The sequence below is a fragment of the Felis catus genome, chromosome B2, assembly GCF_018350175.1.
Source record: "Felis catus isolate Fca126 chromosome B2, F.catus_Fca126_mat1.0, whole genome shotgun sequence".
Taxonomy (NCBI): domain Eukaryota; kingdom Metazoa; phylum Chordata; class Mammalia; order Carnivora; family Felidae; genus Felis; species Felis catus.
Genome location: NC_058372.1, coordinates 132,378,966 through 132,394,418, shown reverse-complemented (window position 1 = coordinate 132,394,418; position 15,453 = coordinate 132,378,966). Strand labels below are relative to the sequence as shown.

The 15,453-nt window shown below is 38.2% G+C and overlaps 1 protein-coding gene across 4 annotated transcripts in view; it reads right to left on the bottom strand.

Moving 5' to 3' along the window:
* The window catches only part of STXBP5 (syntaxin binding protein 5), a 177,425-nt gene extending 162,999 nt beyond the window's left edge, over positions 1-14,426 (bottom strand). For all 4 annotated transcript variants that reach the window (XM_011282577.4, XM_019831369.3, XM_011282578.4 and 1 more), the window contains exons 1-2: positions 14,124-14,426; positions 12,703-12,800 (exon numbers count right to left, since the gene is read on the bottom strand). In XM_011282577.4, coding sequence (XP_011280879.1) covers positions 12,703-12,800; positions 14,124-14,276 — 251 coding nt within the window. In that variant the 5' untranslated portion in view covers positions 14,277-14,426. The remainder of the gene's footprint in view (positions 1-12,702; positions 12,801-14,123) is intronic.
* Between the last annotated feature and the right edge of the window lie 1,027 nt (positions 14,427-15,453).

The window sequence follows — 15,453 nt, the reverse complement described above, 5'->3', positions numbered from 1 at the left end:
GCACTGGTTGTTATACGGAAGTAATGAATCACTGGATTCTACTCCTGAAACTCAATACTACACTGTGTGTTAAGTAACTTGAATTTAAATTTTAAAAAATTAAATTAAAAAGAAAAAGAAAAAGAACTGAACTGACCAGGTAGAAGGGAAAGACCCAACTCGAACCCACTCTAGCCACCCTAACTTACCTGGGTCACCTGAGATTCACTTGTGAAGTCCACAATCCAGAAGCAGAGGCTCACTAAAAGACTAAGACCTTCACATCTTACCACCAAAAATGAATCTAGATATAGACCCCACACTCTTCACAAAAATTAACTCAAAATGGATCACAGACCAAAATGCAAAACTATAAAACTCCCACAAGATAACATATGAGAAAACTTAGGTGGTCCTGGGTATGACGATGACACTTTAGGTACCAAGCCACAGGCACCATCCATGAAAACATAATTGATAATCTGGATGTCTTTAAATTTCAAAACTTGTGCTCTGTAAAATACAAGGTCAAGACAATTAGAACATAAGCCATAAACTTGGAGAAAATATTTGCAAAAGACATCCAAAATATACAAAGGACTGTTATCCAAAATATACAAAGAACTCTTAAAACTTAACAATAAGAAAATGAACAACCAACCCAATTGAAAAATGGGCCAAAGACCTTAATAGATACCTCACACAAAGACATACAGGTAGCAAATAAGTATATAAAAAGATGCTCCACATCATATGTCTCCAGAGAAATAACTGCAAACTAAAACAAGGATATACTGCTACAAACTTATCAAAACAGCCCAAATCTAGAATGACAACATCAAATGCTGGTAACAATGTAGATCAGCAGAACTCCTGTTCATTACTGGTCAGAGAACAAAATGGTATGGCTGTTTTAGATGACAGTTTGGTAGCTTCTTAGAATACCAAACCTACTCTTACCATACGTACAATCTAGTAATGACGCTTGTTGGTATTTACCCAAGGGAGCTGAAAGCTTATAGCCACACAAAACCTGCATAAGGATATTTATAGCTGCTTTATTCACAACTACCAAACTTGGAAGGAGCCAATACGCCCTTTAGTAGGCGGAGAGCTAACTGAACTGTAGTACATCCAAACAATGGAGTATTATTCAGCGCTAAAGAAATGAACTATCAGCCATGAACAGACACAGAGGAAACTTAGATGTTAAAAGTGAAAGAAGCCAATCTGAAAAGGCTATACATACTATATGATTCCAACTATAGGGACATTCTGGAAAAGGCAAAATTATGGAGACAATAAAAAGATCACTGGTTTCCAGGAGTTAGGGGAGAGAGAGAGACGAATAGGTGGAGCACAGATTTTTAGGCAATGAAACTACTCCGTACGATATTCAATCGTGGATACATGTCATGCATTTGCCAAAACCCATAGCATATACAACAAACAGCAAGAGTGAACCCTAATGTAAACTGTGGACTTTGGATGATTATGTGTCTGTGTAGGCTCATCAATTGTAACAAATGTACCACTCTGGTGGGGGATGTGAATAATAAAGGAGGCTATGCTGAGTGCAGATAGGGATATGTGGGAAATCTCTATTGCCTTCTGCTGAACCCAAAACCTGCTCAAAAAAGTCTATTAAATAATTAATATATTAACAAAACCCCAAAACTGTTCAAAAAAATAGCCTATTAAAAATCAATATATTAATAAATGAAGTTAGCCACATTCTCATGATAATAAGGGTGGACATACTTAATTTTACTGCTCACTCACAATGTTAACATCCTGCTAATCTGCTATTTAAGCAAAACTATAATGTGCACTATTTCTGCAGTAAAAATTTAATAAAATGCTACAATTAACTGTGAAAGATATATAGATCAACATTTAAAACTTCCTTTATTCAACACAATTGTAATATTTTGCAATAAATGCCCAACAATATTTGAAAAATTATGTCAGTTAATTGCTTTCTTTTCATGTGAATCAAAGGAAGATCAAAACAAAAAACAAATTGTAGCATCCACACTAACTTACAATTAGAGTATTCACCAGGTTAAAAGAGACCTCTAGTTATCTCTTCCACCATTATTTTGGTAAGAATTTTTTATTATTTGTAAGCAAATTAAGGTTGTTGAAAAATATTCATTCTTATTATGTCCTGCTTTGGAATCAGGATGGTCTACAAAGGGGTCAAAATGAATATTTATTTTCACAGGAAATTACGTAGAATAGCTTTTGGTATATAAATACACTCTTAAACGAACCACTTGTTCAGTCTACAAGAAATACAGTCATAAATAGTGGTCTGGGTTAGAGAAACAAAAAAGAATGTGTATTCTGACATATCAAGTAAAAACCATCTTTCATCCCGGCACCCATTCTCAGATGCTTAATGGCTAAGTTCTTTTCTCAAGTACGGCAAAGTGAATTTTAAAGAAAAATACAGCCCATTATGAAAAATATAGTACAAAGACTGAATAGATGGAAAAATCTGCTCCAACACTTTTTCTCCTTTTCAAAAGACAAAGAGAAAAAGTACACAAAAGGAAAGCAATTTAGCAGAAAGTACTGCAATAGCTGATGCCACTGGATTTATAGTCACCTTTGGCAGAGCACTGCCGTGAAAAAGCAGAGGTACCGCTATTACAAGAAAAGATTACATACTTTCAAGAAAGGGTAGGATTAATCACTCTCCAACAGACAACCTCACCAGGAAAACTTCAAAAATTCTAGATGGCATTTACTGAAAGGGAAACAAACAAAACAAACCAGGGATATTAAAAAAAAAAAAAACAAAAACAAAAAAAAACCCTAATTTAAAATAAAAAATCTTATCATTTTAAGAGTAACTACCATATAATTTCTAAGACTATATATTTTATAAATTCCATGTGCTAAGCAAACCTTAATTTTCAAATGAAGAATTATAAAACCAAAAATATCAGCGAGTTTTTAGTTAAAAACCCTGTATTTTCCACTGTAAGGGAATGTAAGTTACTCTTGATCAACATTCATTTTTAAATCATAGCACCAATAAAGAAGAACACTCATGGGGCACCAGGGTGGCTCAGTGGGTTGAGCATGTGACTATTTGGCTCAGGTCAAGATCGCAGGGTTGTGGGATCAAGCCCGCATTGGGCTGCACGCTGGGCATGCTTAAGATTCTCTTTCTCTCTTTCCCTCTCTCCCCCCCTCACTCCACCCTCCCCCTCCTGCGTGCTCTCTCAGAAAAATAAAAGGAAATATGTTCAGCATGTCATCAATTCATTTATTTGTCTTATATAACAACCTCCAAAAGGACTAACACCAGTTGGAGAAATGTAATCAAGTAGGTATTAGCTTTATTTACTGAATAAAATGATATCTACACTTAGTGCTACTTGACAATGATCCAGTGAGCAACTATAAGACATTTTCGAAAAGTGGGATCTAATTTCAGTTTTCAATTAAAGTATCACACATTCTTCCCAAGGGACATGCAATGTATTTAACTCTAAAGAAGGTAACCATGCACCCGAATTTGCTTCTAGGGGTTTTATGAGTTTTTTTTTTATATGTTATTTTTTAGGTTGTTTTCTTCTACTAATTTTTTTTATTCAAAATTTGCAGACATCTACAAAATTGCAATATTTTAATAAAATGCTTACTTTCACTTTTATCTTTTAAAATCTAAATATAAATATTTCCACATCTGTGTATAATATTAATGAAAATATAAGAAAAAGCTACAAATGCAAACATTTTTAATTAAAATTAGGTAGTAAGGGTTCAAACGAGCTGAATACTTCAATAGAATTGATGACTGAACTGCCCCCAAAAGATGCCCAACTAAGCATCTCATTATCATATTAATTATAATTCACACACACACACACACACACACACACACACACACACACACACACCACACACACACAAAAGGCCTCTTCCACAGGATCAAATATTTGTGAAAGTAATTTAACTTAGCATACAGAAGTACTATGTATCATTAAGAATTACTTTTTCTTAAACTATTTTCTATTTATGACTAAAAGATTAAATTTAAACTGATACTGCAAGTATAATTTTTGAAACTTTACTATAAAGATGTCGGTAGTAGTTCCTTCCTTAGCATTCCTCTCCACTAATGATTTAAAAGCAAGGCAGCCTGATGAATTAAAACAGGGATTGGCAAACTTCAGCTTGTGGGAGAAATCCAGTCCCCCGTTTTTAGAACTAAAGTTTTATTAAAACAGATCTATACTCCTTCCTCCCCATGTCTGTGGATGCTTTTGTGCTAGACTGGTAAAAAAGCTATTATACTTACTATCTAGCCCTTTACAGGAAGTCTGCTGACTCCTGAACTAAAGATTTAGATTTAGATCCTCGTTATTTTAAAGACATGAGAGCATACAAACACACCCATCTCATAGTAGAATCTTTCGTAGACAACCTATGAGGTTGATTATTTAAGAATCTGTATTTCTGGGGTGTCTGGGTGGCTCAGTTGGTTGGGTGTCCGACTTCGGCTCAGATCATGATCTCGCAGTTCTGTGAGTTCAAGCCCTGCATCGGGCTCTGTGACGGCAGCTCAGAGACTGGAGCCTGCTTTGGATTCTGTGTCTCCCTCTCTGCTCCTCCCCAACGTATGCTCTGTCTCTCTCTCTCTCTCTCAAAAATAAACAAACATAAAAAAAAAAAAAAAGAATCTGTATTTCTTCTGTTTTAGAATTGCGTACCAACTGCTTTCCAGTTTCTGGACTCTTGATAAAACAGAGGATACTGGTTAATTCTGATTTGCATTGCTTTAGACTCCACCGCATATTTTCATATGCTATACTGTTTCTGACAGTTTGTTTTAAAAGAAAATACCACTCAATGTTATAATTTCACAAGGTCTAATTTTAGCCATTTAAAATATAAAGAATGGTAATGTAGAAATTTAGATTTTAAACATTAAATTAAGAAGATGGCTAGATGGGTGGAACTGGGGATGAAACTAAATCAAATATACATCACAAAGACAAAGGAACTGAGCTTTAAAGATAAGCATTATTCTAACAGGATAAAATATATTCTAGACTTAAGGAATTGCTGAACACATGGCCCTTTGTGAAAGAGTGAGTAGTAACAAGTAACCTGTGTCAACAATTCTTTCCCCTACTTACCTCCACAGCCAAAAAAGGAAAAAAAAAAAAAAAGTTATGCAGTAAACTCATGTCCAAAATTTCTTTAAAATGAAACACAAGAGTGAAAGATTAAAACGACTGGGATTACTAAATCGAAAAGTGGGGAACTACTAGGCATTTAAATTCACCAAAAATGTTAAAAATTATACAATATAGGGAAGATAACCAACTTATCTTTCTTCTGTTGCAGACAAAAATTAGATATACTGTGGTTCAAATTAAAGCATAAGTTAATTAAATTATAAACATAAACATCTTTCTACCTACGAAGAATTCTGAGTAAATCAGAAGGTGCTATTTCTTGGAATGATTTATGTCATACGTGACTAAAGGAAGAGAGGTCTATCGAGTACCTTCTGGTAGTCTTTCATCAACTCTTAGTTTATTGCACATAAATCAAGGCAAAAATCACCTTGTTTTACTTCCTAAGGAATTCTGTAGCACTGTATCATGTTTAAAATCTATCTTAAAATCTATACTATTCAAATATGGCAGTATATTTAAATACATAATATTTGAACACAAATAAGGTGGCGATATAGTAAAATACCCTTTTTCTATATTATTCTCTTATATTCTAGACAGATTTGTGTAGCTCAAACCAAAAACATTTCATTAATCTGTAATCCTAAGATACTGAGTATACCTTCTTATGATCATAATATGCCAAATCACTGAAGAAAAATTCTCATTTAAACATTATAAAACAAAACAATACTGACACTCGTTATTAATTTTCGTCTTGTAAATAATGTGTCACTTTCAATGCATGAAGTTAAAACCAAAGACAAACAACCAAAGCTTACCTTTTAGCAAAACTACCCCATCGTCCAATTATTTACATGTATATCACTAGTTACTACTACCCCAAGTAACCATATGATTACCATATTTAACACCCAAATTACATACCAACAATTCAATAGTCTCTATATTCAATCTCTTATATAAAAATTAATAAAATCACGTGATTAGGAACTGTGAAAATTAGTAATGGGAACCCTCACTAAAATGGATTTGGGAGGTTTTGGCAGGGGGAGCTCATATCCTACCACTCATCATCAACTGCAGACCTAACAGGAAGAGATGGACTTGACCTTGCAGTCCCCTCTATTCCACTACTCCAGCTGGAGGTGACAACTTTTCTCATCCCCCCCCCAGGCAACAGCTCCACCAATGAGAAGTCCCACAATTTGAATTCCTGTTTTACTCCAATGGACTGGTAGATCCTAACTGCCTTCCCAACGTCCTTTTCTGCTTAAAAAAGGGTGTCTGTCCTTTGTTTACCTGCACTTGCCTATCGTTTTATGTGTGTGTGTGTGTGTGTGTATATATATATATATATTTTTTTTTTTTTTGAGAGAGAGAGAGAGAGTGAGAGTAAGTGGGGGAGGGGCAGAGAGAGAAGGGGACAGAAGACCTGAAGCATGTTTCGTGCTGACAGGCTCATGGCTCGAACTCACGAACCATGAATTCTTGACATCGTTGGAGTCAGACACTCAACCGACTGAGCCACCCAGGCACCCCTTGCCTACCGTTTTTAGCAGCTTGTTTGTCCTGGATTGCAATTCTCTTTTATTCTCTAATAAACCCATCTGTTCCTATTAAAAAACTTACAGTTTTACTTTTAAGGTTAACAAAACCCAGTAGTAATTTTATGTAATTTCATTTTATTTTTTTATCCTTACTATTTACACCCAAGAAAGGAAAGTACACTTAATTTTTTTTAAACGCCCCAGTTTGTCATAACGAGATCTTATCTGTTATAGAATAAAAATGCAACAACCTAGTATCTTAAGTATTCAACGTGAGTTTTCAACAACAAAAAAAGTGCATGTTTTCCATAGGTTCCTTCCCACTCCATTTTGTAAACAAAGGTTTACATCTGTGCATCTACTGACTTGGATTTTGAATGTAATCAATGGACACAAAGTAAAGGGGCCCACAATGGGATGGAGTCCAATACTTCATCCTCTTTTACACGTCCTCGAAGCAGCCCATTAGACAGAAATGGTTCAGAACATTCCCAATCCTCTACAGAAAATGAAATTCTAAGATCCTAAAGATGGAGGGACTCCAGATATCACACCCCCAATTTCCCCATTTTACAGGAAAGGAGACTGAAACCCATTTCAGCTGGCTTAACCAAAATTAGTCTGAAGACTAGAACACTTCTAACGATAAAGTCACCCTTCCAAAATTCCTTTACCCTTTTCCTCTAGGATGGCAAAGTCAGGTTATAATTTTAAAAGTAAAAAATACTAAAAAACAAATGGAAAACAAAGAATATGGAATAAAAACCTATCTAACTTAAGGCAGAAAGGTTTCCTAAGCAGACTTGACTCCGTACTAATTAACTTATCCCTTTTCAGTTCCATTCAGATTCTATCACACCTTGTTTCTCTCGAAAAGAAATTCATTGCAAAGTAACTGCTTCCAAGCAGGCACCATTTCTAGTTGTTTCTAAAGTAAAAGTGCCTATTCCTCCTGCTGCAGTAGTTCATGCTGAGAATCACAACCTACTGCTGACACAGTACTCGTTCTTCCTTTTATACAAAGTCCTCTTTAATAAAGAACTAAGAGTTGAGAAGTAAAAGTATTTCAAAGTCCTTGTTTCTCCTCTGGAGCTAGAATTCCAAATGACTAGAATTCTTCCATAGACAAAAAGGATGGCAGGGGAGAAGAGGAGATAAAAATGGGGCTTAATTCTAGCTACACTGTTTCCCTTTTAACTACTCTGAACAAAAATCATTTCTAAATTTTTCAGGACTGTAATTATGTTTTACAAAATAAGCAGCAAGTCAAGCATTCTAATACTATCTTACAAGTGCAAAGTCACTAAATAATCATTTAATGCCTACTATGTGCAAGAAACTTTCACATCTCAATAGCAATTTTGCAGCCTTATGATTAAGAAGAGCCAGTTCCATGACTCTTAAAGAAAAAAAGCAAAAACAGTACTCTTACAAGATTTTTTTAGGACTGTACTAGCAACAAAAATAAATGAAAATAAGGCCTTCCTAAAGAGTGTCTGGCACTAGTTGCCTTTCAACAAGTATTTGCTGAAATAAACTAATGAAGGACCTGAAAATTGAAACTACAGAAAAACTCTCACAATATCGTATACTGAATATTCACCAAAACAGTCTCTGCATGGTCTTAAAAGCTATACATAGACATTACTGCATTTAATTGTGATGCTAACTGTATGACCCAAGTAGGATTATTATCCTATTTAACTGAACAACTTGGGCATAGTTCAGTGGAGCACACAGAACTGTACGAGTTAAGGCTGCCATATACTAACAGCAGGGGCACCCTACCATTTACTAGGTGGAAGCCAGGGATATACAGTAGCCTGCTACATGCTGGATAAACCCACAGAATTATCCAGCCCAAAATGCTACCACTATTGAGAGATACTGATCAAGAATACGTAACTATAATGAATCCTAACCAAATAACAACCAGATAACTCAGGTGAACATTCATGGCTTTCCACCAACTGGCTCCTATTTCTGTCTCCAACTCAATTAGGATCACTGTTCCAACCTCTCTTTGGTACTCCTCTTAACTATCATAATTTGCTTTTCTCTACTTTTGCCCATATTGCTTGCCTAGAATAATTTTCCTAGTCCTTCATGCTACTCTGAATCCTTATCTACTAATGTGTAGCAACATCATCAAGTGCAATGACTTTGCCTATAATCTGACTTTACAGAATGTCAGTAGACTTCTAAATAATTCTCTAAATTCAATTGTTTAACAAGTTCTAGTCTTTTAGTTAGGACTGGAAACTATATGAAGAATCACATTTTTCATTTCTTTTGAATACTCCCGTAAAACAATACATTGCCACTTGGAATTACAGAATTATTTCTCAAGGAAATCATCTAATACAGCATGTTCATTTTAAAAGAATAAAAAATTAAAAGACACCTAATTCTTTAACAGAAAGAAAAGAACCAGAATTCAGGCCACAGTTTTTATAATCTAATGTTAACGCTTAGTAAGTGTTGGTTAAATGAACTCCAAGGTACAAAAATCACCTTGTAAGTTGGCATTCAGCAAAATTACACTGTAGTTTAAAAGACAATCCATGCTTTATCAGAGATTGCTTATTTTACTGTATCTTCCACAAGTCAAGAAAACAATAAATGAGATTTTTAAATAATTTTGATAATTATAACAAAAACTCACACATTTTTATTAAAAAATTCAATAAACTTGAGATGTCAGTTTTCTGCTTAGTCCTTGAAAGAGTCACACATAAAATGACTTCATTTCGAAAAAAATAGCTTACAAAGATCAGAGTAGCCCATGGTTATAGTAATTCAAAATTATACTAGTAAACCAGGAATCTAGATAAGGACAACAGCAGCATTACTAGAAACGCAAACCTTTTTTCCCTTTCTAGATGTTGATACGAAAATAATTAGATTATTCTATCCCAATAGTTTTCATCCCTAGATTAATCCTAAGAACCAAATCATACCTACTTCTGCATGGCAAAAAGAGAATTAAAATAATTAAATCATGTCACTGCTATATATGATGTATTATATAAAATTACGCTTTCCTGCTTCCCATCAGTAAGTATATGCCAACCTCACATTCTTTCTAGAAGCCAAGAAGTTCAAACATAAAGCATGTTTATAATATCATTCACTTGCTATAGACTAATGCAGGAAATACATTAAATTCATCTTGCCTCATTTTTGGTTAGAAATTTAAAAATTCAGATTTTCCCTATTTCTTGTAAGCATTAGATATCAGATGTAACTTTCTCATCTAGTTTTTTTAAAACCTCAAAGTAGATTAATTTCATATAGTCCAACATTTAAGAAGACATTCTATTAGTCAAATTACACGTGCATTGGGGCGCCTGGGTGACTCAGTCAGCTGAGCTTCCAACTTCGGCTCAGGTCATGATCTCATGGTTCATTTGGTTCATGGGTTCAAGCCCTGCATCAGGCTCTGTGCTGACAGCTCAGAGCCTGGAGTGTGCTTCAGGTTCTATGTCTCCCTCTCTCTCTTCCCCTCTCCTACTCACACACTGTCTCTCTCTCTCAAAAATAAACATATATATATATATTTTTTTTAATTAGATATGTATTACAAATTCTAATAGCTCAATCCTACTTCGGAAAACATTTCCTACTTTCTCCTCCACAGTGAAATGAAAGAAGGCAAACCAATCTGTTATTCTGGAATATTCATTATGCATCTCATTAAAAAGTAAAAACATGTTTGGTAAAGAGTCTTCCTGACTTCATTCTAAATACAGTAAGAAAGATTCTAAAATTAAAAAAAAATTATAGCTGTAAACTTATAATTATGTGTTCACCTTCATATAGTGTTCAGCTATTAGAATGTATTAGCAAGTCACATACAAGTGAGGATCTGGGACACCCAATCTTTGCTTTTATTTGGCAATTAGAATTAGGCCTATATTTTAACTCCTTTGTGTCAACTTGTTCATTACTCAAATGCATTAAAGGTAACAGTGTTGCCTAAAGAAAAATACTTGGTTTTATAAAATTGGACTTGCTGGTGGTACTCATTAAAAGTACAAGGGGCAGGGGCGCCTGGGTGGCTTGATTGGTTAAGCGTCCGACTTCGGCTCAGGTCATGATCTCACGGTCCGTGAGTTCGAGCCCCGCGTCAGGCTTTGTGCTGACAGCTCAGAGCTCGGAGCCTGTTTCAGATTCTGTGTCTCTCTCTCTCTCTGCCTTCCCCTGTTCATGCTCTGTCTCTGTCTCAAAAATAAATAAACGTTAAAAGTACAAGGGGCAGACTGGCTGTTAAAAGAAAAAAAAAGTTGAGACTACATTGAGAAACAGTAAAAGCTGAATCCATTTAAAAGAAAAGCAAAATCTAAAAATAACTGATTTAACTTTATTTTTTTTTCTTTTAATCCAGTGATGATATTCTTCTGTTGGGAACAAAAAATGTCTGCTTTTAGTTCCAAACAGTCCATCTAGATCCAACAATGCACTATTCTTGTCACTACATGGAGTTTTGCTGAATAGTTTGAACCCATACTGACAAAATTAAATTTTAGTCCCATCTTCAAAAGACTAAAACAGGAACCCTAAACTAGAAGGTAATGATCGCTGGGTTTAGGAATAAAAACATATAAACATTTGTAGCCAAAAATAATTCTAGTCTCAACTATCTAGACATTTGGGCAAGAGCCCTTGAGACATACTCTTGGAAATTCAGATTCAGACCTAGCCTGGTCAGATTTTACCATTTCAACAGGAATGTGTGCACGACTGGTATTTACTATGAAAGTAGATTTCACTCAATAGTACATATTAATGGCCCATCTGAAAACTTTTTAAGTTTTTTGAAAGATAACACACTAATCACAAATGAAACTTGAAGCATATCCTGATACTATATACAGGACTGCTTTGAAATAAAGATTTTAAAAGATTATAAGGAAAATGCAAAGCACATGTTTAACTAACTTAGCAAGTTTCCTCCGCTCTTCTCAGGAGCCAGATACAATCTGAAAGGTAAAGCTCCCTCCTTTTTTTTTTTTTCTTTTTTGACAATAGTAATTCTTTTGTGATCGCCTTGTGATTTTTTTTCTTACTACCAACACGTTACTTTAATATGTATAAAGAGATATCCTAAAGATGAATAAAGCATTTGCTTTTAAAAATTTTAATATTTAAAAATAAGTGTATTTTAGTTAAATATGGTTAAATTTCATGATAAAAACAATTTTATTTCAAGTTAAATAGTATAAAAGTGAGAGGTATTTTCCACTGTTCAGAATTAAAAACAAAAATGATTCCGAAGAATGAGTAGGTATTCAGAAAAACTATGCTATGCTATGACAAGACTATTATAGTTCATGCATAGTCAGGAAAAATAATTCTCCTTATATTAATAGTTCAGAGTACGTGTACATAACAAATGTGACTACGAAAGGGAAAACACCAAGAGAATACACTTATCCATTTGCATTATACTAACAAAATGATCTAAAACTTCTAGAAATATCAACCCTTCTTAACTGTTTATATAAAATTAATTTACACAATTTATTTTCTAATTTCTTTTTCCAAAGGGCAAGTCAAACAACCAAATGAAATTCAACCTCTAATTCATTAGAACAATAGGTCATAAATTCACTATCTACCAAAGCAGTTAAGGTGCATCCTATGTTATTGTCTTTAAATCTCATTCCAAACCATATTGCATTCAATATACCTAGTATAAGCAAAGAGATTTCCCCTTAGAAACTTCTAGCTCCTTGCAAAGACAGTAGTTACTATAGCAAAACTTTAGAACTCTATGTGGATACGTATTTAGCTACCATAAACAGAGAGATGAGAAACACCCCAGCAACCTATAGCCTGAATAGATGTAGAATTAAGAGAAAAGCGAACACCACATGATTTCACAAATATTATATACTTGATCATACCATTTTTTGGAATTTAAACAGAAAAAGCAACTACTCAGCAGCACAGAAGGACTGGGGAGATACAGCAAATGTGGAAAAAAACTTTCAATGAAAGGATACAGCCTTAAAGCACCAGTCTGAGTTCCGACGGCCAGGATCTTCTGTACAGGATCAAAGGCCAGAGCTGAAGGTTGATAGGGAAATCCATGGCGAACAGTCTAGGGATGGGCAAATGACATCACAGCAACCAAGGCAGCAAGCAGAATTTAAAAACAGAAAAGTCAGTAGAGGCATTAGAATCTAGAACCAATTATAACTGATGCAGAACACATACACATGCACTCACTGCCTTAAAAAAAAAAAAAAAAGTACAAAACGTACATCAACAAAACTTATGCACACAGAACCTGAAACCAAAAGAAGTGAGTGTGTGTACGTGTGTGTGTAGATCACACCACACACACATACACAAATACCTCCCAATGTGACACTTTCATTTCTGCCCTTCCATAATACTGGGATTCTACGGAGGAAAATTTCTTAACACTCTATACTATCAAGTCTCAGACCAAAATACCAAAGTTTGCGGTAGTAAAAGAGATCTGTAAATTAATGTAAAAATGCAGTTCGTGTTTTATTTCAAGTGTGATAACTTCATCGTTACTTTATTTGGATCCTAAATGCAAGTACTGCTAAAGAAAAGCTGTCACACAATTACTTTCGTCAAGGATTCAGGAAAGCAATTATCAAACCTCGATCCCCAAATTTTGCAATTGTAACAGAATGAAAATAAAGTGCAACATATTATTTTTGAATTTTGCTGTTAAACCCCGAATTTCAGGGCATTGGGGCAAAAATGTGCATGCAGCCATTTTTAAGAAACTGACATATGAAAGCACGGTATTCATAAGGCAGGTATTAACATCGAGACAAGTTTGTATATCTCACTGAGCAGCCAGTGAACTAATTCGCTGCATCATTCTTTCCCAATTACAGACCGCTATGGCAATTGTGCCATTAACAGGCAAAAATCTCGGTACCAACTTTTTAATCAAACAGAATGCTGAAAGGACCCTGTGATTTCGTATTTTAAGCTTCCGGCCACATTTTAAGGGAAAGGTGATAAGCAAATATCCAGTTGAACAGGTCTGGTTTTTTGATGAACAATATTCATTCGAAACTGTTTCCAAAGGAAACTTCGAAGTTGGTGAATTACATTAAAATGCGTGAATGTAAAGGCTATAAGGTTATTGACAATACAAATTAAAGGTCGGTGAAATACGTTAGAAGCAACCTTGAAATGACTGCTGCATGTGAAAAGGAGGGGGGGGGGGAACCCCAAAACGAAAAACCAAAAGGAGTAAGATGATGTCAATCTCCAAAATAACCCACTAAGCCAATGCTTCCTTGGGCAGGAGCGAGCCCTCCATCCGAGGTATAATTAATACTGGCGTTCTATTCCCTGGCATTCCCGGGAAAAGCCCGAGGTGCCCCCCGGAAAACGACCCCCCAATTTTCGCGGGGCTGCGCGCTCCGCTCACCTTGCAGAGCTGAAAGTGCTCGGACTGGAGCGTTTCCTGGATCTCGGGCTCCCGGTTCCCAGCCGGGTGCTGCTGTTGCTGCTGCTGCTGCGAGGCCGAGGACGAGCCGGCGGTCAGGCCGTCCAGCACCTTCCTGATGTTGAATTTCCTCATGGTCTCGGCGGGGCTCCCCCGCAGCCCGGCAAGGGGAGGCAAGAGGCGTCCCCCGGCGCGGGAAACGAGCCCGGGCCGAGGGCAGCGTCGACCGAGGACACGGAGGAGTGGGGCAGAGCGGGGGCGCGAGGGGAAGGAGGCGGCCGAGGAGAAGCGCAAGATAATCCAAACAGGAAATACGGCGACGACGAGAGAGCAGCGGCCACCAGAACCCCGGGCGGCGACCCCTCTTCTTCCGAGGCCGCCGCCGCCGCTCACCGCGGCTGCTGTGGCGCCGCTTCAGCCGCCGCCGCCGCCGCCTCGCTCCGCGGCCCGGCGGCACAGCAGTGGCGGCGGCGCCCGGAGCCCGCGCTGCCCAGCCTCACCTGGCCGCGGGCTGACTCTGCGCCGCGCCGCCGCCCCGGCTCGCCCCCGCCGCCGCCGCCGCCGCGTCCATGGCCCGCGGCCCCGCCGCTCCTCGCCCGCCCCGGCCCCGCAGTCCCTCGGCGCTTCCTCCCGCTGCTGCGCTTCCTCCTCTCCTCCTCCTCCCGGGGGTCGCCGGCCCTCCGGCGGCCGCCGCCGCTCGGCCTCCCCGCCTCTCAGCGCCGCTGCCCGCCCAGCATCGCACGCAGGGCGCCCGGGGTGGGTCCCCGCGCTCTCCGCTCCGCTCCTCCGCCGCTGGACCGGCCCGCCCTCGCTCCTTCAGAGCCCCCGCTGCCTTCCTCAGGCGCCGTCGCCGCCGCCGCCCAGGCTCTCGCCCCGCCGCTCCCTCTCGCCTGACAGGGCACCTCGGCACACGACACCAACGCCCGCCCAGAGCAGCAGCGGCAGCCGCGGTTACAGCGCCGGCCGCGGTGGTGGCGGCAGCTGGGCCTCCGCGGAGCGGGGCTGCTGAGCATGCGCACGCGCACCGCATTCCCCCCTCCCGCTCGCTACCACCACCCCCCCCCCCCTACGCCCCCTCCACGGGAGTGGAGCTGGGGCTTAAATTACCTTCTGCGAAAATCCCAGACCATGGTTAAATTTTTCCCACCCCAATCGCCCGGCCAGAGTATGCAGCTGCTTCTCCTGCAGCTGAGATAGTAAAAACGTGGACGACTAAGGAGCAGCAGGAAGCCTTTATTTTAAATTCGGGGGTTTATGCTCTCACCCTTTAATGAGGTACACGCTCCTGGCTGCTGGCTGCAATATTGCTCTA